Source organism: Argentina silus (genome assembly GCF_951799395.1).
Source record: "Argentina silus genome assembly, chromosome: 17".
Lineage (NCBI taxonomy): Eukaryota > Metazoa > Chordata > Actinopteri > Argentiniformes > Argentinidae > Argentina > Argentina silus.
In genome coordinates, this window is record NC_139671.1 from 2,215,891 (window position 1) to 2,243,067 (window position 27,177).

At 40.4% G+C, this 27,177-nt stretch overlaps 1 protein-coding gene across 1 annotated transcript; it reads right to left on the bottom strand.

The window, feature by feature from the left end:
• Nucleotides 1-195: 195 nt before the first annotated feature.
• On the bottom strand, nucleotides 196-25,164 carry LOC310817996 (uncharacterized protein). The gene is made up of 56 exons (XM_083688754.1): nucleotides 25,072-25,164; nucleotides 21,670-21,800; nucleotides 21,294-21,394; nucleotides 20,718-20,766; nucleotides 20,096-20,248; nucleotides 19,805-19,969; nucleotides 19,534-19,686; nucleotides 19,244-19,414; nucleotides 19,067-19,153; nucleotides 18,762-18,923; nucleotides 18,487-18,657; nucleotides 18,313-18,396; nucleotides 18,008-18,169; nucleotides 17,733-17,903; nucleotides 17,140-17,190; nucleotides 16,830-16,991; nucleotides 16,555-16,725; nucleotides 16,381-16,464; nucleotides 16,076-16,237; nucleotides 15,801-15,971; nucleotides 15,208-15,258; nucleotides 14,898-15,059; nucleotides 14,624-14,794; nucleotides 14,432-14,533; nucleotides 14,127-14,288; nucleotides 13,853-14,023; nucleotides 13,649-13,762; nucleotides 13,344-13,505; nucleotides 13,070-13,240; nucleotides 12,854-12,979; nucleotides 12,549-12,710; nucleotides 12,274-12,444; nucleotides 11,681-11,731; nucleotides 11,371-11,532; nucleotides 11,102-11,272; nucleotides 10,889-11,011; nucleotides 10,584-10,745; nucleotides 10,309-10,479; nucleotides 10,138-10,218; nucleotides 9,292-9,339; nucleotides 8,445-8,980; nucleotides 6,827-7,298; nucleotides 6,467-6,712; nucleotides 6,249-6,361; nucleotides 6,054-6,115; nucleotides 5,819-5,961; nucleotides 5,484-5,702; nucleotides 5,037-5,237; nucleotides 4,816-4,950; nucleotides 4,508-4,686; nucleotides 4,112-4,276; nucleotides 2,284-3,657; nucleotides 2,017-2,058; nucleotides 1,804-1,863; nucleotides 1,058-1,130; nucleotides 196-938 (listed from the first exon to the last, which is right to left on the bottom strand). Exons 3-56 carry the CDS (start codon nucleotides 21,387-21,389, stop codon nucleotides 868-870), a joined length of 9,210 nt encoding a protein of 3,069 aa, XP_083544880.1. The 5' UTR covers nucleotides 21,390-21,394; nucleotides 21,670-21,800; nucleotides 25,072-25,164; the 3' UTR covers nucleotides 196-867.
• Nucleotides 25,165-27,177: the final 2,013 nt, after the last annotated feature.

Below are 27,177 nucleotides of genomic sequence, written 5' to 3' on the forward strand. Positions count from 1 at the left end.
AAAAATGCAGATATTTGTCTGTCAAACTTGACACACCTTAACAAATGACATTATTACCATTATTTCAGTAGAATCACTATTAGTAGTTTTAATTAATGATATTAACAGCAGTCCTTGATCCAACTGCAAGATTAGATCAGTGGATCAAGTTAATGAAAAAATGCTCCAGCAAAAACATACTCAATCTTTTGGTTTTTGAACATCTTTTAATTGGTTTTTAACAAATACTGAAGACACATTGGATGACAATGGCACATTCCATATGCAGGTGACGGTTGAGCATTCTTCATCTTAACAAATGAATAAGTGATAAAAGGCAAACAAATCATGAAATCCCAATTAACATAATGTTGCAGAGTAAAACAACATTCTCTGTTGTACAGTATAATACTTAAGATGGCTGCACAGTAGCAGCAAAGTGACCTATGAAGTTTGCTCATACTCTGAATGTCTGTCCATCAATTCTAGTAAAATGTTGCCTTCTGGAATAACTTCATCATGCATTAAAACAAGTCCTTCAATACAATACAGTATGTAAAGTGCCACTCTCTCTTTCTTAATCCCTATTAAACTCAATAACCCTGTAAACTGACCATAAATTACTAGGATCTTTTTTGCACCTGAACAGTCAGAACAAGATTCTCCAGGTCTGGGAAACAATGTATATATATATATATATATATATATATATATATATATATATATATATATAACCCTAAACCATATATATATATAGTAGTATATATATTATACTACTCTAAACATGCTTAGAGTTATATTTCAGATTTATTATTTCAGCTTTATTACAAAAGTGCAGCGTAAGAGCAACTGAATATCAAGTGTTACCAGAGACTTTGCTGCATTGAATTAGGGGTTGAGAGACTCTGAAACACCACCATTGCTGCTGGAATTTGTACCCCCTGAGGTATTTTGGCCATCTGGAAAACCGAAAGAAATAAGGTCAGATACAGTTAAATACCTAGACACAGGAAGATACCGTAGTGAAACTCAACAAATCTCAACAAACAAGATGTTTCTTATCTACACATTGACTTACTCCTCCTCCCCAGTCTTCTGAAGAAGTCCAGTGCACTGGTCGACGATGTCCCACCTGTTCCCGCACCGGTGCTCTGGAATGAAGATACGACATGTGGACTGTATGACTCAATAGAAACCTGAGGTAGCAAACCTGATCTGAAACTATCAAGACCCAACTGAACAATATAGAAACGTTGTTTCTGTCAAATGAGGATGAGGGAGATGATAACAAAGTAGACCATGCTCGTACTGTCCTCAAATGACTTTTATTTCATAGATTACTTTTTCTTATAATGGATGGATGATTCACTTGATGAATCATCCATGGATGGATGGATGATTCACTTGATGAATCATCCATGGATGGACGGATGATTCACTTACTTAAACAAATGTATTTGTTGTAAGTCGCTTTGCATAAAGGCGTCTGATAAATGCCATACATGTAAATGTAAATGTAGTTTGCTCTAATATCTTTTATTTTCTCTGTCCCTACAATAGCTTTTTTCAAGACCTGAATACTCTTTACAACAACAAAACGTTAGTATTCAGGTCTTGAAAAAAGTGCTATATAAATTGTATGTATTTGTATTATTTGTATTACTAATCTACACCAATTACACTTAATTGTTTTATCCTTAGGTGTGCAGAGATTTATAATACAGTTTACAGTATGACATGTGTACCTGCATAAACAAGCATAACATGCAATTAACATTAAAGAATAGAACATAAAATAGTAACAGTGTGTAAAGATGTTCTTACCCTTGTACGGTTCGAGCCGTTTACTGTGTAAGACAATGTTCCTAGTATAGCTGCCCGGATCTGAAAGCAGATGATATGTCCGAATCAGCACATACTTACACTAACACAACACTCTTCAAAAAATATATTGGTAATAATGTAAGGACTTTACACACACACGCACGCACGCACGCACGCACGCACGCACGCACGCACGCACACACACACACATACCTTGGCATCTAGAAGTGTGCCAAACACCAAAATGAAGAAACCCTTGGAAATGGAAAAATGGAATGAAGAATTTCGTATTAATGTTCTGTGGATACCACACTGTACAGTATTTCACAAAACATTGTTATGTTTGTAATCATTTGACACTTCAGGACTTATTACTGTACCCAAATGGCCTTAGTTAGGAGCATTATATTTGGAAATGTGAAACAAGGATTTATGTGTATGAAACTAGAACCAGAAACCCACCAATACATGTGCAGTTACCTGTAATGAATTGAAGAATGCAAACGCAATATGGATGGCTACATTCTCTGGATTAGTCATGGTTCCTACTCCCAGCGCCCAGGTAAGTCCAAAGAAGGGCGTCAGAATGGCCAGACACCTGGCGATGACCATCATAGCATTCTTCTCATCTGGTTGGCTGGAGTCCCCAGAACCTCTCCTCAGAATTGTATACAGAACCACGATCAGGATTAAAAAGTTGATGAGCACTATGCTCAGGGCAGGGATCACAAACGCCAGGAGGGCCATGGTCTTATCAAAGTTTAGCCAACATGCGTCTCTTTCCCTAATGTAGCCACCACTCGGAGCTGTCGCGGCCACGGTAACCACGGCGATAATAAGAGGCGCGCCGTATCCCACGGAGAAGCCGATAGCCAGCATTGTCGACCTTGACATGTGGGAGAAGACCATGATTGTCCGGTAGAAAAGGAGGAGGCCCGTGACGAGCATCCAAAAGAACAGGGCGAGGTAGAAAAGGTGGATGAAAAATGTCGCGGCGGTACACGGACCCACTGGTGTTGTGAAGTCTTCACCTGGGTTCTCAGCCGGATTGTTCGCTATCGCGGCCCCAATGATGAACCAGATGTCGGCGATCAGGAGAGACACAGCGATGTTCACTATGGAGACGTGACGCATGTAGGAAGTGCTGTTCCTTGTCATGGCCTTCCATACAACCCCCTCAATAATGAGACATATGACCAAGCTCCCCATTGATATGCCCACTCCGATGTACGATATTAAATCTAGAATTTCTCGTATTGCTTCGGGAATGGAGGACGACATCAGGATGGAGAAGGAGGTGAGATGGTTACAGTTACAGGTGACAGTTCCGTTCTGATCAGACTGCAGTTCACATCCTTGGTCATCCCATCCCCCGATACCGTCAAAGAGACTGAAGTTCCAGAACACACACTGGGGATTGGCCGTAAGGGACTGGTTAACCTTATCGAAGCTCAAGGTCACATTATCAATCGTCACATTCAACCTTATCAGCACAACAAACCCATTGATTGTGTTGTCGTTGGCACTCTGATTGCTGCCGTTCCTGGCAGGTAAGACATTGTTGAGGGAGGAGAATGTTATGGTGTTAATGAAGAGGGCGCGAGAATCAATTTCAGGAATGTCTAACTCGACACTGGAGTTCAGGTCTGCGCTGAACGAGTTTTCAACGGTGTCCCTGTTTAACAGGATGCGCTGAGTTGAGAAAGAAAACGCGTCCCCAACCAGTCCATCTGTAATGGTTTCTAGGGAGCCCAGTAACAAAGAACTGGTGTTCAGGGTTTCGTTGGCATTTAGAACAGTCCAGGAGTCTCTTGCGTCATCAGAAACCAAGACGTCCACAGTTTCCAGAAAATTCTACAGATCAAAAGAGAAATCTTCATTTAGTCACTAATGTCTTTGATTTTAGTGGTAGGATTGCAAGAAAAAACACAAGCATACAGCTACTCCAGCATCTACAGTTTTGTCAAGGCTTGTTCTTTTTTCCCTTCTGATATCCTTAGTGTGGATCAGAGGAGGCAGAAATCGGAGGACAGGCTCATTATAATGCATGGAATGGAAACATTGTTGAGTGTCCTTTGATGTGCATTGTGCATTCAGTAACTTCAGGGGAGGCTGGTGGAGGTAGAACTCAGAGGACGGGCTCATTGTAATGCATGGACGGAATAAGGAATGGCATTGGTATCAAAACACACGTGTGTGATACCATTCCTCATTCCATTCCATGCAGTACAATGAGCCCTCCTCTGATTTCTACCTCCACCAGCCTCCCCTGATCATTGCAGCACTGTTTTGTTTGCTCTCTACATACCTGTATTACAGGCTGACTGACATTTGTTGAAGCATTAACAACAGTGTTCAGAATGTCAACAATGGCAAGGATAGTTCCAGTAGATGTTGTGATCTTCTCCTCCAGCCTTTGTGTGGTTGTACTGAGTTCTTCCAGAAATGCTGGAACTGTCATCTCATCCAATTCCTGACAGGGACAATAAATTAAATATACAATCATTGATCGGCAAGACACTTTATCGGAGTTCAGACTTATTTTCAAATGGGTGTAAGCACTGTCATTGGGACAATAACTGCCATCATATTTCTTACAGGTATCTTAAATTGCTAAGAAATCTTTTTTCAAAATATGAAATAAACCCTAAAACTGCATTTGTTTATCGGTGATGATGATCACCATGGAGAAGTCTTGCTGTACCTGAGATGTGGTCAGTAAGTCATTAATTTCAGACAAGATACACGTGTCTTCCACAAGTCTCCATTCTCCGTTACTTTCACAAATCGCAGTCTTTCCTCCGACCTCATCTTCGTTACACTCTACCACTGCTCTGTCATTCAAGCGACCATCACCATATACATTGTCCTGGCAAACAAAATCTTAAAAAATGCAAAAGGATAAGTTAGTACGAAGTACTGCTGTGCAAATAACGTTTGGTTGATTAATTGATTGATTGAGCATAAATTCTAAATCTGAACTTTTTTGACAACTTCATATTCAGTACCTACCCTCTCTGAAAATGGTTAGTGTTGTAGTGGTTGCATAAGTGGGTAGATCTTTCACCTCACATTTAAATGTGAGCACTTGTTCTGCATTGCAGTTTCCCACATTGTAGGTATATGTTTCGCAGTTCTCATCAGTCACTGTAAGGAATTCATAAAAACATATAGCCAGATTGTCATGAAATGTAGAACATCCCAAAGAGGTATTGAGTATAGCTGAATGTTACCTGTGTCTAGTACTGTATTTCCATCCTTCCATTGGACCGCAAAGGGTAACTGCACACAACACCGAAGTTCCCGAGTGCTTCCCTCCACACACCGGGCATTGACTTCTCTGTTTGTTTGAATATTGGGAGCAGCTAAAATCAGAATTTCTCCACTCTGATGGAAATCTATTCCTCCACCCCGCAGAGTACATTCATAAAGTCCTTTAATAAAACAATATAAACAGAGTCAAGAAACAAATATTGACTAAAATAATTATAAACATCATTTTTTTTTAAAATTCATTTGGAACTTTTGAGGGTTTGCCCCAGGGCAGATTATGTTTTAATTGCAGAAAAACCTAAATTTAACCGAGCTAATACTAGTTAATAACTAGCTAATAACACAGTAATTACACAATAAATAATATCCCCACTGTACGACACCAACCAAGCTACTGTTTCACTTACCTGCATCACCAGTAATGACCTCTCTGACATCAAGTTTCTGCTCCGTGTCTTTATAGACTCTGAACCTTCCAGAGGTAGATGTTATAACGTTCCCTTTTACTCTCCACTCAACGGCCTGCGTCTCTCCAGTGGCCACAGTGGTAGGAGGGGGCCCACACGTCACAGTCATTGTCCCACCAGAGTACATGGGATTTGGTGTGTAAGGTATCTTCTGTAAACCTTGGAAGAGGAAACGTGATTGGTCCCTAAGTTTTGTGAAATCGACATTGACAGCATTTCCATTTTAACTTGTCATCATGTAAGAAGAATATAAACATTTATCTCTGTGGCCTTACTGTTAAAAATGGTTCTGAAAGAATCTGGAAAAATACGAAAAGTCTCCTGAAGGTCTGTCTGAATTACTGCATTGGCCTGGGAGATTTCAGCAGGATTTGCAGCAGTTGTCCTGACATTGTAATCTACAAAAACACTCCCTGGCCTGTTTGAAACCAACGACAAAACAAATAGACACATCATAAATGAGTGGGCATTACTTGCTTTCATAACAATGGTGGATGCAGCCACACTCACCTGAATCCTGTTATTGCACTTGAAACAAACCCTGTCATTGTGCGAGCATACTGTTGCTGGATCTGTCAGAGACAATGGTGATTATGCAGACAGTAAAAACGTGACGATGTTTCTAATACCTAAGACATATTCTCGATTTATTGAAATATCGACAATATAAATTCCAATAAGATGGAATTTGAGGCATGCACTTACGGTTGGCTCTATACCATTTATGAATTCTCTGTATGTGGTACTTGTGTCGACATTTAAGTCCGCTGTGAAGGTTCGGTCAATTCTGAATGAAAAGTTTAACACAATTTCTGGACCTAAAATTAAAAACACAAGAAGAGAAAACAATAATACAAATAAAACCAAAACAACTGGAGGAAGAGGAACTTGTTGATGCAGATATATTTTGAATGGGTACGTACCAGGTGATGTGGTTGTGGTGGTTGTTGCAGTGGTTGTTGTTGTGGTAGGTATTGGTAGGTCTGTTGGTAGGTCTGTTGGTGAACTTGTAGTTGTTGTTGTTGTTGTTGTGGTAGGTATTTTAGTTGTTTTGTCTGTTGGTGAAATTGTAGTTATAGTTGTTGTTGCCGTAGGCTTGGCAATTGTTGTTGTTGTGGTAGTAGTTGTACTCAGTGCAGTTGTTGGTTTTTCTGTTGCTGGAGTTGTTACTGGTGATGTTTTTTTCAGAAAGAAGTGATAAGACACTGATTTATATACGTCACCTAAATTCATGAGTATTCTGCCAAACATAAACTTTTCTTCTTTTTTTTTACAGTACTTACATGTACTGGTTGCTGTGGTCAGGATTGTTGTGGGTTCAGGGGTAGTGGTTAGTTGTGTTGTGGGTTCAGGGGTAGTGGTTAGTTGTGTTGTGGGTTCAAGGGTAGTGGTCAGTTGTGTTGTGGGTTCAGGGGTAGTGGTCAGTTGTGTTGTGGGTTCAGGGGTAGTGGTCAGTTGTGTTGTGGGTTCAGGGGTAGTGGTCAGTTGTGTTGTGGGTTCAGGCGTAGTGGTCAGTTGTGTTGTGGGTACAGGGGTAGTGGTCAGTTGTGTTGTGGGTTCAGGGGTAGTGGTCAGTTGTGTTGTGGGTTCAGGGGTAGTGGTCAATTGTGTTGTGGGTTCAGGGGTAGTGGTCAGTTGTGTTGTGGGTTCGGGGGTAGTGGTCAGTTGTGTTGTAGGCTCAGGGGTAGTGGTCAGTTGTGTTGTGGGTTCAGGGGTAGTGGTCAGTTGTGTTGTGGGTTCAGGGGTAGTGGTCAGTTGTGTTGTGGGTTCAGGCGTAGTGGTCAGTTGTGTTGTGGGTTCAGGGGTAGTGGTCAATTGTGTTGTGGGTTCAGGGGTAGTGGTCAGTTGTGTTGTGGGTTCGGGGGTAGTGGTCAGTTGTGTTGTGGGTTCAGGGGTAGTGGTCAGTTGTGTTGTGGGTTCGGGGGTAGTGGTCAGTTGTGTTGTGGGTTCAGGGGTAGTGGTCAGTTGTGTTGTGGGTTCAGGCGTAGTGGTCAGTTGTGTTGTGGGTTCAGGGGTAGTGGTCAGTTGTGTTGTGGGTTCAGGCGTAGTGGTCAGTTGTGTTGTGGGTTCAGGCGTAGTGGTCAGTTGTGTTGTAGGCTCAGGTGTAGTGGTCAGTTGCGTTGTGGGTTCAGGGGTAGTGGTCAGTTGTGTTGTGGGTTCAGGGGTAGTGGTCAGTTGTGTTGTGGGTTCAGGGGTAGTGGTCAGTTGTGTTGTGGGTTCAGGTGTAGTGGTCAGTTGTGTTGTGGGTTCAGGGGTAGTGGTCAGTTGTGTTGTGGGTTCAGGCGTAGTGGTCAGTTGTGTTGTAGGCTCAGGTGTAGTGGTCATTTGTGTTGTGGGCTCAGGTGTAGTGGTCAGTTGTGTTATGGGTTCAGGCGTAGTGGTCAGTTGTGTTGTGGGTTCAGGGGTAGTGGTCAGTTGTGTTGTGGGCTCAGGGGTAGTGGTCAGTTGTGTTGTGGGTTCAGGGGTAGTGGTCAGTTGTGTTGTGGGTTCAGGCGTAGTGGTCAGTTGTGTTGTGGGTACAGGGGTAGTGGTCAGTTGTGTTGTGGGTTCAGGGGTAGTGGTCAGTTGTGTTGTGGGTTCAGGGGTAGTGGTCAATTGTGTTGTGGGTTCAGGGGTAGTGGTCAGTTGTGTTGTGGGTTCAGGGGTAGTGGTCAGTTGCGTTGTGGGCTCAGGTGTAGTGGTCAGTTGTGTTGTGGGTTCGGGGGTAGTGGTCAGTTGTGTTGTGGGTTCAGGGGTGGTGGTCAGTTGTGTTGTGGGTTCAGGGGTAGTTGTCAGTTGTGTTGTGGGCTCAGGTGTAGTGGTCAGTTGTGTTGTGGGTTCAGGGGTAGTGGTCAGTTGTGTTGTGGGTTCAGGCGTAGTGGTCAGTTGTGTTGTGGGTTCAGGGGTAGTGGTCAGTTGTGTTGTGGGTTCAGGGGTAGTGGTCAATTGTGTTGTGGGTTCAGGCGTAGTGGTCAGTTGTGTTGTAGGCTCAGGTGTAGTGGTCATTTGTGTTGTGGGCTCAGGTGTAGTGGTCAGTTGTGTTGTGGGCTCAGGGGTAGTGGTCAGTTGTGTTGTGGGTTCAGGGGTAGTGGTCAGTTGTGTTGTGGGTTCAGGGGTAGTGGTCAGTTGTGTTGTGGGTTCAGGGGTAGTGGTCAGTTGTGTTGTGGGTTCAGGGGTAGTGGTCAGTTGTGTGGTGTGTTCAGTGGTAGTGGTCAGTTGTGTTGTGGGTTCAGGCGTAGTGGTCAGTTGTGTGGTGTGTTCAGTGGTAGTGGTCAGTTGTGTTGTGGGTTCAGGCGTAGTGGTCAGTTGTGTTGTGGGTTCAGGGGTAGTGGTCAGTTGTGTGGTGTGTTCAGTGGTAGTGGTTAGTTGTGTTGTGGGTTCAGGGGTAGTGGTTAGTTGTGTTGTGGGTTCAGTGGTAGTGGTCAGTTGTGTGGTAGCCAGTACAGGTGTTGTAGAACCTACAGCAGAGAGTGAGAGAGGAGTGACATCGTGAGACTGTTTAGGACGGACCATTTGATTGGACGGACCATTTGATTGGACGGACCATTTGATTAACACATTTGTGATACTTGCTCTGTTCTGTTGTGGTGCCAACAGTTGTAGAAACTACAGACAAGAATATGTGATATCGTGGGAGACTTTTAGGAGGTTTGATGGATTATATGAACAATAAATAGTAATAGATTAACTTACATTTATAATAAACTCAGACAAGTTTTGTTCAACAACACGAAATGGCACTTGGTGGCCAGTTCTGAAATACACTTACTGGTAACAGTGGTCAGTTCTGTCGTTGTGGGGGAGGCTGTAGTATTGGCTGTTGATGATGAGAGTGGATTGAGTAAAGGTACATATTGTAAGCCTCAACAGATGTACACTGACAGGAATATAATTCAATCCCTTTTGCTTTGATTGACCATTAATGAAAGAAAGAAAATGCATGAATACTCAGGGATTACTGTAAGTGCTTACAAGCTGGTGTATGTTCTGTTGTTGCAACAATTGATGTAGATGCAATACAGAAAAGTAAAATCAAAAAAGAGTCAATTGTTACTGTCAAATAATAACATTGTATCCAACACCTATCATAATGATATAGGTTCAAGGACAGGCTTTATTCATCTATAATACAATATACCTACAATCAATGACACTTGTTGTGGCAACAGGTGTTGTAGAGACTAAATAAGAGGGGAAACTGACTGATATGGTCTATGTCAAGTTGTCAACAATGAATGCCTGAAATCTGTTTTCACACATTTTGCTCTGAAATGACATATTCTAAACCAGTTCAGTGAAAAAAAAAAAGTGTTATGAATTGCTACAGGGTCCTTATTTTACTTAATCTGGAAATTGTGTTGCATATACAGTTTATTAAAAACTGGGTACGACTAATCGGCAGTTGATCTATCACTGTAACGTCTGTGGTGTTCACCTCAATATCAACAATGTACTTGTTCAGAGCTTGTGTTATGGTGGAAACTTGAAACAAACTTTGTCACAAGTTAATTAGCTTTCATATATTAAGGTCTGTACATTCACACATCTAAATTGAACTATTTACATTGCTATGGTTATGGAGTAATTCATCAGTACATATTTTAGTCTAAAGTACCTGGTGGTGTTGTTATTGTTGTTGTTGTTGTTGTTGTTGTTGTTGTTGTTGTTGTTGTTGTTGTTGGACATGCTGTGAAGTCTGTTGGTTGAAGCAGAAATGATATTGTTTAGTGAACAGATCTAACAACTTGGTAACGACACCTACACCAATCAGGCTGCTGCTGCTTACTTTGGTGGAGTACTGACTGGCAGTACTCTCCATCTGGAGGAATGGCATTGATGCATCCACACATGTCATCAGTGATGTCATCACAGGACCCATAGGTGGTGCACTTGTCACATGACCAATGGAACTGGTCCTCACATCTGCACTGGTATCCAGTAGCGTTTGAGTGGCAAACTGAAGAACAGGAAGGTGAATGGAAAAATAAATATCAATCCATAAACAGAATAAAGACTTTTACAACTAGAACAAGTCTAAATCAAATTGTTCTATATTGTTACCTGTAGAGATGTTGACAGCAGTGATTCCTATCTGGTTATTGATTGTGACGGGGTAACTGGTGTTTCTCAGACTGGTCCTGAGTTGATCGATCACTGTAGTGTCTGTGGTGTTCACCTCAATATCAACAATGTACTGATACAGAGTTGGAGGAACTGTGGAAACTTGAAAGAAACAGTGTAACAAGTTAATTAGCTTTCAGATATTAAAGTCTGTATCATTCAGTCATGCATCTATGACATTCAAGTCTTTAAATTGCAATTATCTTTACGTTATTCATCAGAACATTTTTCAGTCTTAAGAGTACCTGGTGTCGTTGTTGGAGAGTCTGTTGTTGTTGTTGTTGTTGTTATTGTTGTTGTTGGAGAGTCTGTTGTTGTTGTTGTTGTTGTTGTTGTTGATGTTGTTGTTGTTGGACATGCTGTGAAGTCTGTTGGTTGAAGCAGAAATGACATTGTTTAGTGAACAGATCTAACAACATGGTAACAACACCTACACCAATCAGGCTGCTGCTGCTTACTTTGGTGGAGTACTGACTGGCAGTACTCTCCATCTGGAGGAATGGCATTGATGCATCCACACGTGTCATCAGTGATGTCATCACAGGACCCATAGGTGGTGCACTTGTCACATGACCAACGGAACTGGTCCTCACATCTGCACTGGTATCCAGTAGCGTTTGAGTGGCAAACTGAAGAACAGGAAGGTGAATGAAAAATAAATATAAATCCATATAGTGGATTATGAGTTTAACAATAAGGACAAATGTAAAACAAATAATATTGTTACCTGTCGTGAAGTCGACATCAGTGATTTGTATCTGGTTATTGATTGTGATGGGGTAACTGATGTTTCTCAGACTGGTCCTGAGTTGATCGATCACTGTAACGTCTGTGGTGTTCACCTCAATATCAACAATGTACTCATACAGAGTTGGTGGGGCTGTGGAAACTTGAAAGAAAACATGAAACAAGTTAATTAGCTTTCAGATATTAAAGTCTGTATCATTCAGTCATTCATTTACAGCAATGAAGTTGTTACATTGCTTTTGTTTTTGAGTAATTTATCAGAATATTAAGTTCTAAGTATTTAAGAGCACCTTGTGTTGTTGTTGGAGAGTCTGTTGTTGTTGTTGGACATGCTGTAAAGTCTGTTGGGTGAAGCAGAAATCATATTACAGAGATAAGAATGAATAGTGGAAATATACATTTGAGCTTCTAAATCGTTTCTTTATTGGAAACACATTCAAAGACCGGATAATATGACTGTATTCATCCCTACAAGCAACAGTGGTGGTTAACAGCCTGGCATCTCTCTCATTTAACCAGGAGAGGGGAACCGGACAGGGTTGCCCATTTCACCCCTGTTGTTTGCTGTAGACATGGAGCACTGGCTTAGGCAATTAGAACAGACCTTTGAGAGTGTTCATAGACATTTCAGAATCTGTCTTTATGCAGGGGATGTTCTATTATTTGTGATTAGCCCAAATACATCAATTGTGGCAGTACATGAAACAATTGAGGAGTTCAGTATTTTCACATGATATTAAATAACAATTGTAAATCTGTGGCACTTCCATTAGGAAGATTCAGGAATCATGGAAATACAATTGTTACTCCCTTTCATCTATCACAGGATCGGTTGAGGTACTTTGGGAACCATGACCGAACCAATCAGGCTGCTGCTGCTTACTTTGGTGGAGTACTGACTGGCAGTACTCTCCATCTGGAGGAATGGCATTGATGCATCCACACGTGTCATCAGTGATGTCATCACAGGACCCATAGGTGGTGCACTTGTCACATGACCAACGGAACTGGTCCTCACATTTGCACTGGTATCCAGTAGCGTTTGAGTGGCAAACTGAAGAACAGGAAGGTGAATGGAAAAATAAATATCAATCCATAAACCGAATAAAGACTTTTACAACTAGAACAAGTCTAAATCAAATTGTTCTATATTGTTACCTGTAGAGATGTTGACAGCAGTGATTCCTATCTGGTTATTGATTGTGACGGGGTAACTGGTGTTTCTCAGACTGGTCCTGAGTTGATCGATCACTGTAACATCTGTGGTGTTCACCTCAATATCAACAATGTACTGATACAGAGTTGGTGGGGCTGTGGAAACTTGAAAGAAACAGTGTAACAAGTTAATTAGCTTTCAGATATTAAAGTCTGTATCATTCAGTCATGCATCTATGACATTCAAGTCTTTAAATTGCAATGATTTTTACGTTATTCATCAGAACATTTTTCAGTCTTAAGAGTACCTGGTGTCGTTGTCGGAGAGTCTGTTGTTGTTGTTGTTGTTGTTGTTGTTGTTGTTGGAGAGTCTGTTGTTGTTGTTGTTGTTGTTGTTGTTGTTGTTGTTGTTGTTGTTGGACATGCTGTGAAGTCTGTTGGTTGAAGCAGAAATGATATTGTTTAGTGAACAGATCTAACAACTTGGCAACAACACCTACACCAATCAGGCTGCTGCTGCTTACTTTGGTGGAGTACTGACTGGCAGTACTCTCCATCTGGAGGAATGGCATTGATGCATCCACACGTGTCATCAGTGATGTCATCACATGACCCATAGGTGGTGCACTTGTCACATGACCAACGGAACTGGTCCTCACATCTGCACTGGTATCCAGTAGCGTTTGAGTGGCAAACTGAAGAACAGGAAGGTGAATGAAAAATAAATATCAATCCATAAACAGAATAAAGACTTTTACAACTAGAACAAGTCTAAAACAAATTGTTCTATATTGTTACCTGTAGAGATGTTGACAGCGGTGATTCCTATCTGGTTATTGATTGTGATGGGGTAACTGGTGTTTCTCAGACTGGTCCTGAGTTGATCGATCACTGTAGTGTCTGTGGTGTTCACCTCAATATCAACAATGTACTCATACAGAGTTGGTGGTACTGTGGAAACTTGAAATAAACCATGAAACAAGTTAATTAGCTTTCAAGTATTAACATCTGGATCATTCAGTCATGCATCTACGACATTCAAGTCTTTAAATTGCAATGATTTTTGCGTTATTCATCAGAACATTTTTCAGTCTGAAGAGTACCTGGTGTCGTTGTTACAGAGTCTGTTGTTGTTGTTGGAGAGTCTGTTGTTGTTGTTGTTGGAGAGTCTGTTGTTGTTATTGTTGTTGTTGTTGTTGTTGGACATGCTGTGAAGTCTGTTGGTTGAAGCAGAAATGACATTGTTTAGTGAACAGATCTAACAACATGGTAACAACACCTACACCAATCAGGCTGCTGCTGCTTACTTTGGTGGAGTACTGACTGGCAGTACTCTCCATCTGGAGGAATGGCATTGATGCATCCACACGTGTCATCAGTGATGTCATCACAGGACCCATAGGTGGTGCACTTGTCACATGACCAACGGAACTGGTCCTCACATCTGCACTGGTATCCAGTAGCGTTTGAGTGGCAAACTGAAGAACAGGAAGGTGAATGAAAAATAAATATCAATCCATAAACTGAATAAAGACTTTTACAACGAGAACAAACCTAAAACAAATTGTTCCATATTGTTACCTGTAGAGATGTTGACAGCAGTGATTCCTATCTGGTTATTGATTGTGATGGGGTAACTGGTGTTTCTCAGAATGGTCCTGAGTTGATCGATCACTGTAACGTCTGTGGTGTTCACCTCAATATCAACAATGTACTCATACAGAGTTGGTGGGGCTGTGGAAACTTGAAATAAACCATGAAACAAGTTAATTAGCTTTCAAGTATTAACATCTGGATCATTCAGTCATACATCTACGACATTCAAGTCTTTAAATTGCAATGATTTTTGCGTTATTCATCTGAACATTTTTCAGTCTGAAGAGTACCTGGTGTCGTTGTTGCAGAGTCTGTTGTCGTTGTTGGAGAGTCTGTTGTTGTTGTTGTTGTTGTTGTTGTTGTTGTTGTTGTTGTTGGACATGCTGTGAAGTCTGTTGGTTGAAGCAGAAATGATATTGTTTAGTGAACAGATCTAACAACTTGGTAACAACACCTACACCAATCAGACTGCTGCTGCTTACTTTGGTGGAGTACTGACTGGCAGTACTCTCCATCTGGAGGAATGGCATTGATGCATCCACACGTGTCATCAGTGATGTCATCACAGGACCCATAGGTGGTGCACTTGTCACATGACCAACGGAACTGGTCCTCACATCTGCACTGGTATCCAGTAGCGTTTGAGTGGCAAACTGAAGAACAGGAAGGTGAATGAAAAATAAATATCAATCAATAAGCAGAATAAAGACTTTTACAATGAGAACAAATCTAAAACAAATTGTTCTATATTGTTACCTGTAGAGATGTTGACAGCAGTGATTCTAATCTGGTTATTGATTGTGATGGGGTAACTGGTGTTTCTCAGACTGGTCCTGAGTTGATCGATCACTGTAGAGTCTGTGGTGTTCACCTCAATATCAACAATGTACTCATACAGAGTTGGTGGGGCTGTGGAAACTTGAAAGAAACCATGAAACAAGTTAATTAGCTTTCAGATATTAAAGTCTGTATCATTCAGTCATTCATTTCCAGCAATGAAGTTGTTACATTGCTTTTGTTTTTGAGTAATTTATCAGAATATTAAGTTCTAAGTATTTAAGAGCACCTTGTGTTGTTGTTGGAGAGTCTGTTGTTGTTGTTGGACATGCTGTAAAGTCTGTTGGGTGAAGCAGAAATCATATTACAGAGATAAGAGTGAATAGTGGAAATATACATTTGAGCTTCTAAATCGTTTCTTTATTGGAAACACATTCAAAGACCGGATAATATGACTGTATTCATCCCTACAAGCAACAGTGGTGGTTAACAGCCTGGCATCTCTCTCATTTAACCAGGAGAGGGGAACCGGACAGGGTTGCCCTTTTCACCCCTGTTGTTTGCTGTAGACATGGAGCACTGGCTTAGGCAATTAGAACAGACCTTTGAGAGTGTTCATAGACATTTCAGAATCTGTCTTTATGCAGGGGATGTTCTATTATTTGTGATTAGCCCAAATACATCAATTGTGGCAGTACATGAAACAATTGAGGAGTTCAGTATTTTCTCATGATATTAAATAATAATTGTAAATCTGTGGCACTTCCATTAGGAAGATTCAGGAATCATGGAAATACAATTGTTACTCCCTTTCATCTATCACAGGATCGGTTGAGGTACTTTGGGAACCATGACCGAACCAATCAGGCTGCTGCTGCTTACTTTGGTGGAGTACTGACTGGCAGTACTCTCCATCTGGAGGAATGGCATTGATGCATCCACACGTGTCACCAGTGATGTCATCACAGGACCCATAGGTGGTGCACTTGTCACATGACCAACGGAACTGGTCCTCACATCTGCACTGGTATCCAGTAGCGTTTGGGTGGCAAACTGAAGAACAGGAAGGTGAATGGAAAAATAAATATCAATCCATAAACCGAATAAAGACTTTTACAATGATAACAAGTCTAAATCAAATTGTTCCATATTGTTACCTGTAGAGATGTTGACAGCAGTGATTCCTATCTGGTTATTGATTGTGATGGGGTAACTGGTGTTTCTCAGAATGGTCCTGAGTTGATCGATCACTGTAGTGTCTGTGGTGTTCACCTCAATATCAACAATGTACTGATACAGAGTTGGTGGTACTGTGGAAACTTGAAATAAACCATGAAACAAGTTAATTAGCTTTCAAGTATTAACATCTGGATCATTCAGTCATTCATCTACAACATTCAAGTCTTTAAATTGCAATGATTTTTGCGTTATTCATCAGAACATTTTTCAGTCTGAAGAGTACCTAGTGTTGTTGTTGCAGAGTCTGTTGTTGTTGTTGGAGAGTCTGTTGTTGTTGTTGTTGTTGTTGTTGGACATGCTGTGAAGTCTGTTGGTTGAAGCAGAAATGATATTGTTTAGTGAACAGATCTAACAACTTGGTAACAACACCTACACCAATCAGGCTGCTGCTGCTTACTTTGGTGGAGTACTGACTGGCAGTACTCTCCATCTGGAGGAATGGCATTGATGCATCCACACGTGTCACCAGTGATGTCATCACAGGACCCATAGGTGGTGCACTTGTCACATGACCAACGGAACTGGTCCTCACATCTGCACTGGTATCCAGTAGCGTTTGAGTGGCAAACTGAAGAACAGGAAGGTGAATGGAAAAATAAATATCAATCCATAAACCGAATAAAGACTTTTACAATGATAACAAGTCTAAATCAAAATGTTCCATATTGTTACCTGTAGAGATGTTGACAGCAGTGATTCTAATCTGGTTATTGATTGTGATGGGGTAACTGGTGTTTTTCAGACTGGTCCTGAGTTGATCGATCACTGTAGAGTCTGTGGTGTTCACCTCAATATCAACAATGTACTCATACAGAGTTGGTGGGGCTGTGGAAACTTGAAAGAAACCATGAAACAAGTTAATTAGCTTTCAGATATTAAAGTCTGTATCATTCAGTCATTCATTTACAGCAATGAAGTTGTTACATTGCTTTTGTTTTTGAGTAATTTATCAGAATATTAAGTTCTAAGTATTTAAGAGCACCTTGTGTTGTTGTTGGAGAGTCTGTTGTTGTTGTTGGACATGCTGTAAAGTCTGTTGGGTGAAGCAGAAATCATATTACAGAGATAAGAATGAATAGTGGAAATATACATTTGAGCTTCTAAATCGTTTCTTTATTGGAAACACATTCAAAGACCGGATAATATGACTGTATTCATCCCTACAAGCAACAGTGGTGGTTAACAGCCTGGCATCTCTCTCATTTAACCAGGAGAGGGGAACCGGACAGGGTTGCCCTTTTCACCCCTGTTGTTTGCTGTAGACATGGAGCACTGGCTTAGGCAATTAGAACAGACCTTTGAGAGTGTTCATAGACATTTCAGAATCTGTCTTTATGCAGGGGATGTTCTATTATTTGTGATTAGCCCAAATACATCAATTGTGGCAGTACATGAAACAATTGAGGAGTTCAGTATTTTCTCATGATATTAAATAATAATTGTAAATCTGTGGCACTTCCATTAGGAAGATTCAGGAATCATGGAAATACAATTGTTACTCCCTTTCATCTATCACAGGATCGGTTGAGGTACTTTGGGAACCATGACCTAACCAATCAGGCTGCTGCTGCTTACTTTGGTGGAGTACTGACTGGCAGTACTCTCCATCTGGAGGAATGGCATTGATGCATCCACACGTGTCACCAGTGATGTCATCACAGGACCCATAGGTGGTGCACTTGTCACATGACCAACGGAACTGGTCCTCACATCTGCACTGGTATCCATTAGCGTTTGGGTGGCAAACTGAAGAACAGGAAGGTGAATGGAAAAATAAATATCAATCCATAAACCGAATAAAGACTTTTACAATGATAACAAGTCTAAATCAAATTGTTCCATATTGTTACCTGTAGAGATGTTGACAGCAGTGATTCCTATCTGGTTATTGATTGTGATGGGGTAACTGGTGTTTCTCAGAATGGTCCTGAGTTGATCGATCACTGTAGTGTCTGTGGTGTTCACCTCAATATCAACAATGTACTGATACAGAGTTGGTGGTACTGTGGAAACTTGAAATAAACCATGAAACAAGTTAATTAGCTTTCAAGTATTAACATCTGGATCATTCAGTCATTCATCTACAACATTCAAGTCTTTAAATTGCAATGATTTTTGCGTTATTCATCAGAACATTTTTCAGTCTGAAGAGTACCTAGTGTCGTTGTTGCAGAGTCTGTTGTTGTTGTTGGAGAGTCTGTTGTTGTTGTTGTTGTTGTTGTTGGACATGCTGTGAAGTCTGTTGGTTGAAGCAGAAATGATATTGTTTAGTGAACAGATCTAACAACTTGGTAACAACACCTACACCAATCAGGCTGCTGCTGCTTACTTTGGTGGAGTACTGACTGGCAGTACTCTCCATCTGGAGGAATGGCATTGATGCATCCACACGTGTCACCAGTGATGTCATCACAGGACCCATAGGTGGTGCACTTGTCACATGACCAACGGAACTGGTCCTCACATCTGCACTGGTATCCAGTAGCGTTTGAGTGGCAAACTGAAGAACAGGAAGGTGAATGGAAAAATAAATATCAATCCATAAACCGAATAAAGACTTTTACAATGATAACAAGTCTAAATCAAAGTGTTCCATATTGTTACCTGTAGAGATGTTGACAGCAGTGATTCCTATCTGGTTATTGATTGTGACGGGGTAACTGGTGTTTCTCAGAATGGTCCTGAGTTGATCGATCACTGTAACGTCTGTTGTGTTCACCTCAATATCAACAATGTACTCATACAGAGTTGGTGGTACTGTGGAAACTTGAAATAAACCATGAAACAAGTTAATTATCTTTCAGATATTAACGTCTGTATCATTCAGACATTCATCTACAACATTCAAGTCTTTAAATTGCAATGATTTTTGTGTTATTCATCAGAACATTTTTCAGTCTGAAGAGTACCTAGTGTCGTTGTTGCAGAGTCTGTTGTTGTTGTTGGAGAGTCTGTTGTTGTTGTTGTTGTTGTTGTTGTTGGACATGCTGTGAAGTCTGTTGGTGGAAGCAGAAATGATATTGTTTAGTCAACAGATCTAACAACTTGGTAACAACACCTACACCTATCAGGCTGCTGCTGCTTACTTTGGTGGAGTACTGACTGGCAGTACTCTCCATCTGGAGGAATGGCATTGATGCATCCACACGTGTCACCAGTGATGTCATCACAGGACCCATAGGTGGTGCACTTGTCACATGACCAACGGAACTGGTCCTCACATCTGCACTCGTGCCCAGTCTCGTTCGCGGAGCAGACTTCAGTAGAGGAACAAGAAGATTAACTCAATAATACAATAACAATGACCATACTAGTGTATATACTAGTGTACTATTTGTACACACACTTACAGTATACAGCATTGCGACCTTCTTACCTGTGGTAACGGTAATATCAGTGATGTTTACCGTGTCACTGATTGTCATTGGAAGACTGACATTTATCCACAGGTTTCTCAGTTCATTTATCAGTGCAATGTCTGTGGTGTTGATCTCAACATCAATTATGTATTCATAAAGAATGGGGGCTTCTGTTGAAGTAGATTTCAGTTAGTAGTTCAATAAACAGTATATAATTATGTTTGTGTCAATGAGAAGTTAAGAAACAAAGATACGTTGGAAGTATTTCTCAAATTGCAGTAGGCCTACTTGTGTATGGCTGACAGAACTGTCCATCAGGGGGAATGGCATTGATACATCTACATGTGCCATTCGTGATGTCATCACAGGCTCCATATGTGACACAGTTGTTATATGACCAAGCAAACTGGTCCTCACATCTGCACTGGAATCCAGATCCATTTGGGTAGCAAACTGAACAAGATACAATAATCAATTAATTTAATAATAATAAATACAATTTGTATTGTCCGGCGCAATGCAAAACATGACGGGAACCTAACTTTAGTTATTACTGAGTGAGTAATATAATGAACTTACCATGGGTAATGTCAAGATCAGAGATGTTTGCAGAGACAGTCAGTGTTTGAGGAAAACTTTTGTTGCTGAGTATGATCCTCAGGTTCTCTATCGTGTCTAAGTCTGTGACATTGAGTTCGACGTCCACAGTGTACTCGGTGGTTGTGAGTAATACTATGGACGGCAGGGATGAGAGTCAGACTATTGACAGGGATGAGGGTCAGACTATTGCAATAATGACAGTGTGAAAATAACTGTTTCAACGTTTTTACAGTCACTGATGACTTAATTTTTTCTATTTAATATAATGTCTGCCACATTAACTTCAACATCAATGATGTAATTCCATCTATTTGTTGTCACTGAATTGATTGTAATGGAACCAAAGAGTGAAGTTATAAGATAAGAACACTATTTCATAGGCATTGAGTTGGTTTTGAGGAGTAGTACATAATGTCAAGCTCTCTTTATAATGTTTACTTTGCAAAACAAATCTACCTGTTCAAAATTATCAAATATTAGTCAAAAGTAATTTCCCAAAACAATATATTGGTCCCTTCAATTACAATCAAAAGTTCATTAAAATGTAATTTCAGTCTGACTTGAGTGTTGCCAAGAAGTAAAAGCACCATTTCTGACTGACCTTCTCTCTTTTCCCTGACATGGTGTAACAATCCCTCTGCGTTGGATACCTATGCCAAAAGAATGAAAGTCAAAGTCAAAATGTATCTTTTGTCAAGTTCAAAGTTTTTTTTATAGTGTGTATATATTACATATACAATATATATGTTGTAATATACTGTAGCCTTGTATCTATATATGTTTAGTATAATCTGGTTAACAGGTACTTAAAGTGAAAGGATCTCATACTGTACGTTGAGCTTTAAATAAGGGTCTTCAGTGACAGTATGAAGATCACATTATCCACTCAAACAAACAGAAAGCCTAAACACAGCATGTGCTGGTGGTAATTGCATGTGCTGGTGGTAATTGCATGTGCTGGTGGTAATTGCATGTGCTGGTGGTAATTGCAGTATGGTGTCAAATAATGTACAAGAACTGTCACTGTTATCATGAAGTTACAGCCAAGAGTCTAACATTCTGTCACATTTGTTCTCTAATGTTATCCTAAACTAAGGTGTTGATGCTCTTGACCTACATAATCCAGCATTTTGATTGGACACCATGTAGCAATATAAACATGATACTGTATACATACCTGTGAAACAACACTTGGTAATTCAATTAACTCGTTTCCCAAATAAAGGCCACCAAGAAGGCAACAGATGCTCAACCAATACTTTGGTATTGCCATTCCTGCTGTGAGGAAACAAGACAGAGGAGATTCTTCAGTCTGGTGCATTTTCAGATAAACATTATTAAACAATATACAGATACACATCAGGCGATTTGAAATTGGATCTGCAATTGTCACAAAACATAGATGATAGTTAATTGGCTGATATTTTGATCATATAAGATAGTTGGTGCTATTATGAAGAATCATATAGCCTTATAACTATGCTTTGTACATACAGTATAATTCCCTATAAGTTCATACATAACACATTTATACAAATGACATTTATACTAACCCTTTGATGGCTGTAGTCTTTGTCTTATCGATCACTGCTGTCACCGATGGCCCCACATCCTACTTGCAGCAGGTCGGCTCATTGGCTCAGAAGTGACTCTCGGCGCGGCTCCCGTAGATAACCAAACATGTCTAGATCACACAAACATCGACAGCGGGAGGAGAAGACAAGAGGGGGATAACAAATGTATGTAGTATTTATTCATTTAAATAAATAAATAATAGATAATAAATTCATTAATGTTTCTCTAGTTAATTATAATACAGAGGCCTTAGTCATACTGTAGTGACTGATTTGTTGACCTTTCAGAGCACTCATCTCAATATCAAATATCATCTTAGAATCTCATCTATCATCTAACCCTAACTCACAGGTGCTTTCTCATAGTCTTTTACCACTGATCCTCCTTCAATATTGTGTGCTTACTGTATCTAAATACCTTTACACTATCAAAATATTTGATAATGTCTTCTTACAAATGTTTAGTTAAAGGTACCATATGCAGGATTGCGCTTTTCAGAATAATTCAGAATAGTGTCTCCTCCTCTCTCCCTCCCCTTGCTCAATGCAAACTACTTCTAACTGAAACAATTAATCAGTCAATCATTTCCAAGTTTTTATCCAGGGAATGTCATAGTTACATGACCGCGAACAACCTGTGTGGTTGAAAGTGCAGTCATTATTTCGCTCGTTCTAAATGTTTTTGGAAACATGAACACGGAAATGAGCTACACTTAGCAAGTCTCAGGTTACACGCCCACAGCAAGGTGTAGATGCCCAGAAGCATCCCACACCCTAACCCTAACCCTAACCCTAACCCTAACCTAGAAGCATTCCACACCCTAACCCAGAAGCATCCCACACCCTAACCCAGAAGCATCCCAAACATTTTAGAAAAGCAAATTCAGGCCGAAGGGCAGGTTCTTGGCAGGTGCACGCACCAGTTACAATGATAACTAATAATTCTGCATGGTTATTTAGTGACATTTTTAAGGGGTAAAAGCTACGTATTGCACCTTTAAATTGCATTAAGTAGCTCTATATCTGTGTAGTACTGCAATAACTCAATTTGTGTGATAAAAACAAATACTTATTAATTACTATGTAACAATGCAATTTCTCTCGCTCCCCAAGTAAAAAAAAACATTTTGTGAAACCAGAAACAGATGTAGAGATTATCTAGTTATGGGAGGGATGTTTTAATGTTTTAATATCCTATGACCTATCTTCCAATCCCTGCCTCGTCTCTCTAAACCTACATTCCTTGATACTGCCAGGAACTGCCAGGAACAGGAACGCTCCTGGTTGAACATAATACTGCCTGTTCTCTGTCTCCCTATTAGAACAAAGACAATTTGAACAAAGACAATACAGTTGGTATTCTGATTATGAATAAAACTGTGATTATCAGGTTGTGAAGAAGGCAAGGAATATTTTATTAATAATTATCAGGTTGTGAAGAAGGCAAGGAATATTTCATTAATAATTAAATCTACAGTTTTACAGTAGGTGAGTTAAATCATTAACTGAGTCTGAGGTTAAGACTGTCGATGTATTAAATATGAAAACGTCATTGTATTGTTTTTTTGATGTATTACGCAATGTATTGTATTCTATGAAAGATGATCAATCGGAGAAATAGAAACTGTGATATGTCATATTTATGCACACACACACACACACACACACACACACACACACACACACACACACACACACACACACACACACGCACACACACACACACACACACTTGAGAGTTCCTCTCAAGCAATCACATCGGCATGTGACCAGAGCACAACTCAGACACTGTAAAAGTATTGACTGAACGTTTAAGCATTGATCACATGAGGCATGGCATGGTCCTCAGGAAGTCAAGCTTCTTTCACCTGAACGTTTCCTGCTCTGGTTGGCCACCAACGAAGGAGGCCAAAACAGACTCTGACTCTCTGCACGAAAGAATAACGGACTGACTCTGGTTCTGCTGGAGCTTCAGAAACTCCAAAGACCATCATCACTGGGGGCGAAACTAACTAAGCTCTGTCTACATCAACACTGTTGAGCTGCTCTGTCTACATCAACACTGTTGGTGTTGGAGCTGCTCTGTCTACATCAACACTGTTGAGCTGCTCTGTCTGCATCAACACTGTTGAGCTGCTCTGTCTGCATCAACACTGTTGAGCTGCTCTGTCCCCATCAACACTGTTGGAGCTGCTCTGTCTGCATCAACACTGTTGAGCTGCTCTGTCTACATCAACACTGTTGGAGCTGCTCTGTCTGCATCAACACTGTTGAGCTGCTCTGTCTACATCAACACTGTTGAGCTGCTCTGTCTACATCAACACTGTTGAGCTGCTCTGTCTACATCAACACTGTTGAGCTGCTCTGTCTACATCAACACTGTTGAGCTGCTCTGTCTACATCAACACTGTTGAGCTGCTCTGGATCATTGCCACCCACTGCCGCCCACTGTTGATTAACCTAAGAGTATACCACAAATGTACAGAACCATTTTCCCTCTGGAGGAGGTCTTTAAGTGGTACCTCCAGGTAATTACAGTATTATTTTTTAAATAGTAGCTAAATTAATTCCAAGTAATTAATTATCAGTCATTAGACCCTATATTTGCTACAACTGTGTGTAAATGCAATCTTGTAACAATCGTTATTACAATGTTACTACATAGGAATACTTTGTAATATGGGTGAATACCAAAAATACAACAAAAAAAAAGCTCTCATTCCAAAGTGAGAAAATGTGTGACGTCTGAGACTCGCCATTTTCCAAAACGATATATTGGTTCCTTCAATTACAATCAAGTTTGTTGAATAAAGAGTCATTTCAGTCTGAAAAGAGTGTTGCCAATGAAAACACCATTCCTGACTGACCTTCTCTCTTTTCCCTAACATGGTGTAACAACCCTTCTGCATGGGGAACCTATGCCAAAAGAAGTCAATGTCAAAATGTATGGTAATCTCAGGTAGATCCCAGGTACAAGCAAATTCAGTCAACTAGTCTTTTAAAGGACAAACATGACTGTACGCTCACCAAGGAATAGCAGTACATCAACTACTAATACTACAGTCCAGGAAAATCAATCAATTGGATTCTGTTGACGCTAATCAATTTACAGTACAACTAAATGCATCCCTGATTAGAATCAGATTAGTTACTTCATCTGTGCTCTTGCTATGCACTGCTTTCTGCTGCTGCTGATTTTGTACCAGGAGTCCAAACAGAAAGGCAAAAATGTATATCCCCTTAATAGTTTGTCATTTCTGTTAAAAGCTACAACCCAGAAAGGGGGTCATCTCAACTCCCGAAGTGACAACATTCGCTTGATATCAAACAGGTATATGCCATGTATACATCAGATAAAAACAAACTCTTTTAACATCTTACTTGGTCTTTTCTTTCTCTCCTGGTTGAAAAGGTTCTTCTTTCTCTCAGGTACGATGACTGTACAACCCGCGACGTTGACTGATAGTCACATCTCCAATCTGAACTGTGGGAACAATTATGCAAAAAACTTCCTGAAATACGGTAAGGGCACTTACTCAGCTCCCCGTCTCCGTGTTCTGTGTGACAGGCACCTGCTGAACTGGTTTAATTGTTTCTACTGTTTCATTGTGTTTTTGTCTGAGCAGCACAGAGCGACACAGCCTCGCTACAGACATCAGGTTACATCAGCTTACATATTTTTCTGGAGAAACTGAAGAAGCATCTGATGCTATCTGTGCAGTGGGTCAGTGATGGAATGCTCTTAACGTGATGTCTCACTCTCAACAAGATAAACTTCCATTTCAAACCTCCGTTCAAAAGTCCTCCTTCATTTCACAATGCTACACACAACGCAATACAATTCAGCCAGGACACTCACGTCAATTTTAACCATTTATTGCATAAACATTTTTAATACATTTAAACGTGGCGTAAGATGGCTCCACTCTTTAGGGCTCCTTGCCTGGAGATAAACAACCACATAATACAAGTGTATGGCAGGGCTATGCAGGTGCGGTAACTTGGCCACATAAGTTCTTTTAGCATGTGAGTGTGCTTTTGCATCTCTGAACCAAATCTCCTGTCACCTGATGGATAGCTGTGCTGTTGAGTTATTAGACCCCAGAGCAGAGAAATGTCAACTTGTAATGACTTATGTGTCAGGCCATGGCGTCACTGTGAGGTCAAGTGTGTGCTTATGGCGTTAGCTTCAGGCTAATGCTGTCGCTGTGAGTTAAAACAGCATGGACCAGTTCTTGGTAACATGGCACCTTGACTTCCAGTCAGAATCCAAAGCATGCAAAGTATTATTACCATTTTAACCCTTGATCTGCAAACAACTGTATTATCGAAACACTTACACTGGGTTTCAATGATACTTGTCTGCCTTCCAATGCAATAGAAACAAGCTACATTCCATTGTTTTGGTTATATTTTGCACTATAAAACTGACCTTCCTCCTTACCCTCCATAAACATATTTTTTTTATTGACTCCCAATTTAGTTCATCGATCCTTGAAATTACCCAAAGTGTAATTACTTACTGTAGACAACAATAGAAAACCGACAATAGTTGTTTCTTTCAAAAACGTCTTAGTCATCATAAGGAGCATGTCAAGATGAACTCTATGACCACTTCAAAATCACTCATGCAATCTTTCCACTTAAAGGTGCGTGATTTTCCAGTCTAACCAGTTTAAGAGGGCCCTTCCTGTTAACTTGAATGTCAAATGCTCTGTGTCGTTAAAAAATCTGATATTGATATTTCTCTTAATAAGGAAAGCTAATGTTGAACTGAATTTGCCTGTGAACGCTTGCATACAAGCAAATATCTGTGTGTTGGGGGCGCTCAGTGGCGTAGCACACTAAGGCGCATACCATATTATCGCAAGGTCCCTGGTTCGATTCCGGCCATCGACATATCCTGCATGTCGTCCCTCCTCTCTCTCCCATCCTTCCTGTCAATCTCTACTATCTCTATCCCAATAAAGCAGAAATGCCCTAATATATGTATATATTTAAATATCTGTGTGTTTGCATCTCTTAAGATCTCCCGGAGGTTTAACGGAACATCAGCTGCAGCCTGTTGAGTGTCCTTTGATGTGCTATCCCATGTCTATCCCATGCATCACAATGAGCCTGCATTAATGACCCGCCATTGATGGTTGTTTTAACCTAATCTTAGAGTAAGAGTTTAAGATGTAATCACATTGATGCTGTATACGATACCATTGCCCGAGCTAAGAAGCAAACAATGTATGTTGCATTATGTTCTAAGTCATGTTTAGAACAATCTTACATTTTCATTCTATTCAAAATGTCTTTATTCAGTTAACCCTCTAAGATCTCCTCAACAAATGCTCCACATTACAATGGCTGTGTGTGTGTGTGTGTGTGTGTGTGTGTGTGTGTGCGCGCGCGCGTGTGTGTGCTTTCAAGAATTTGGGTCATTTGTAACTGGAGCAGGGGATGTATTGTCCTCTATAATTGAATAATTCTTGAATAATT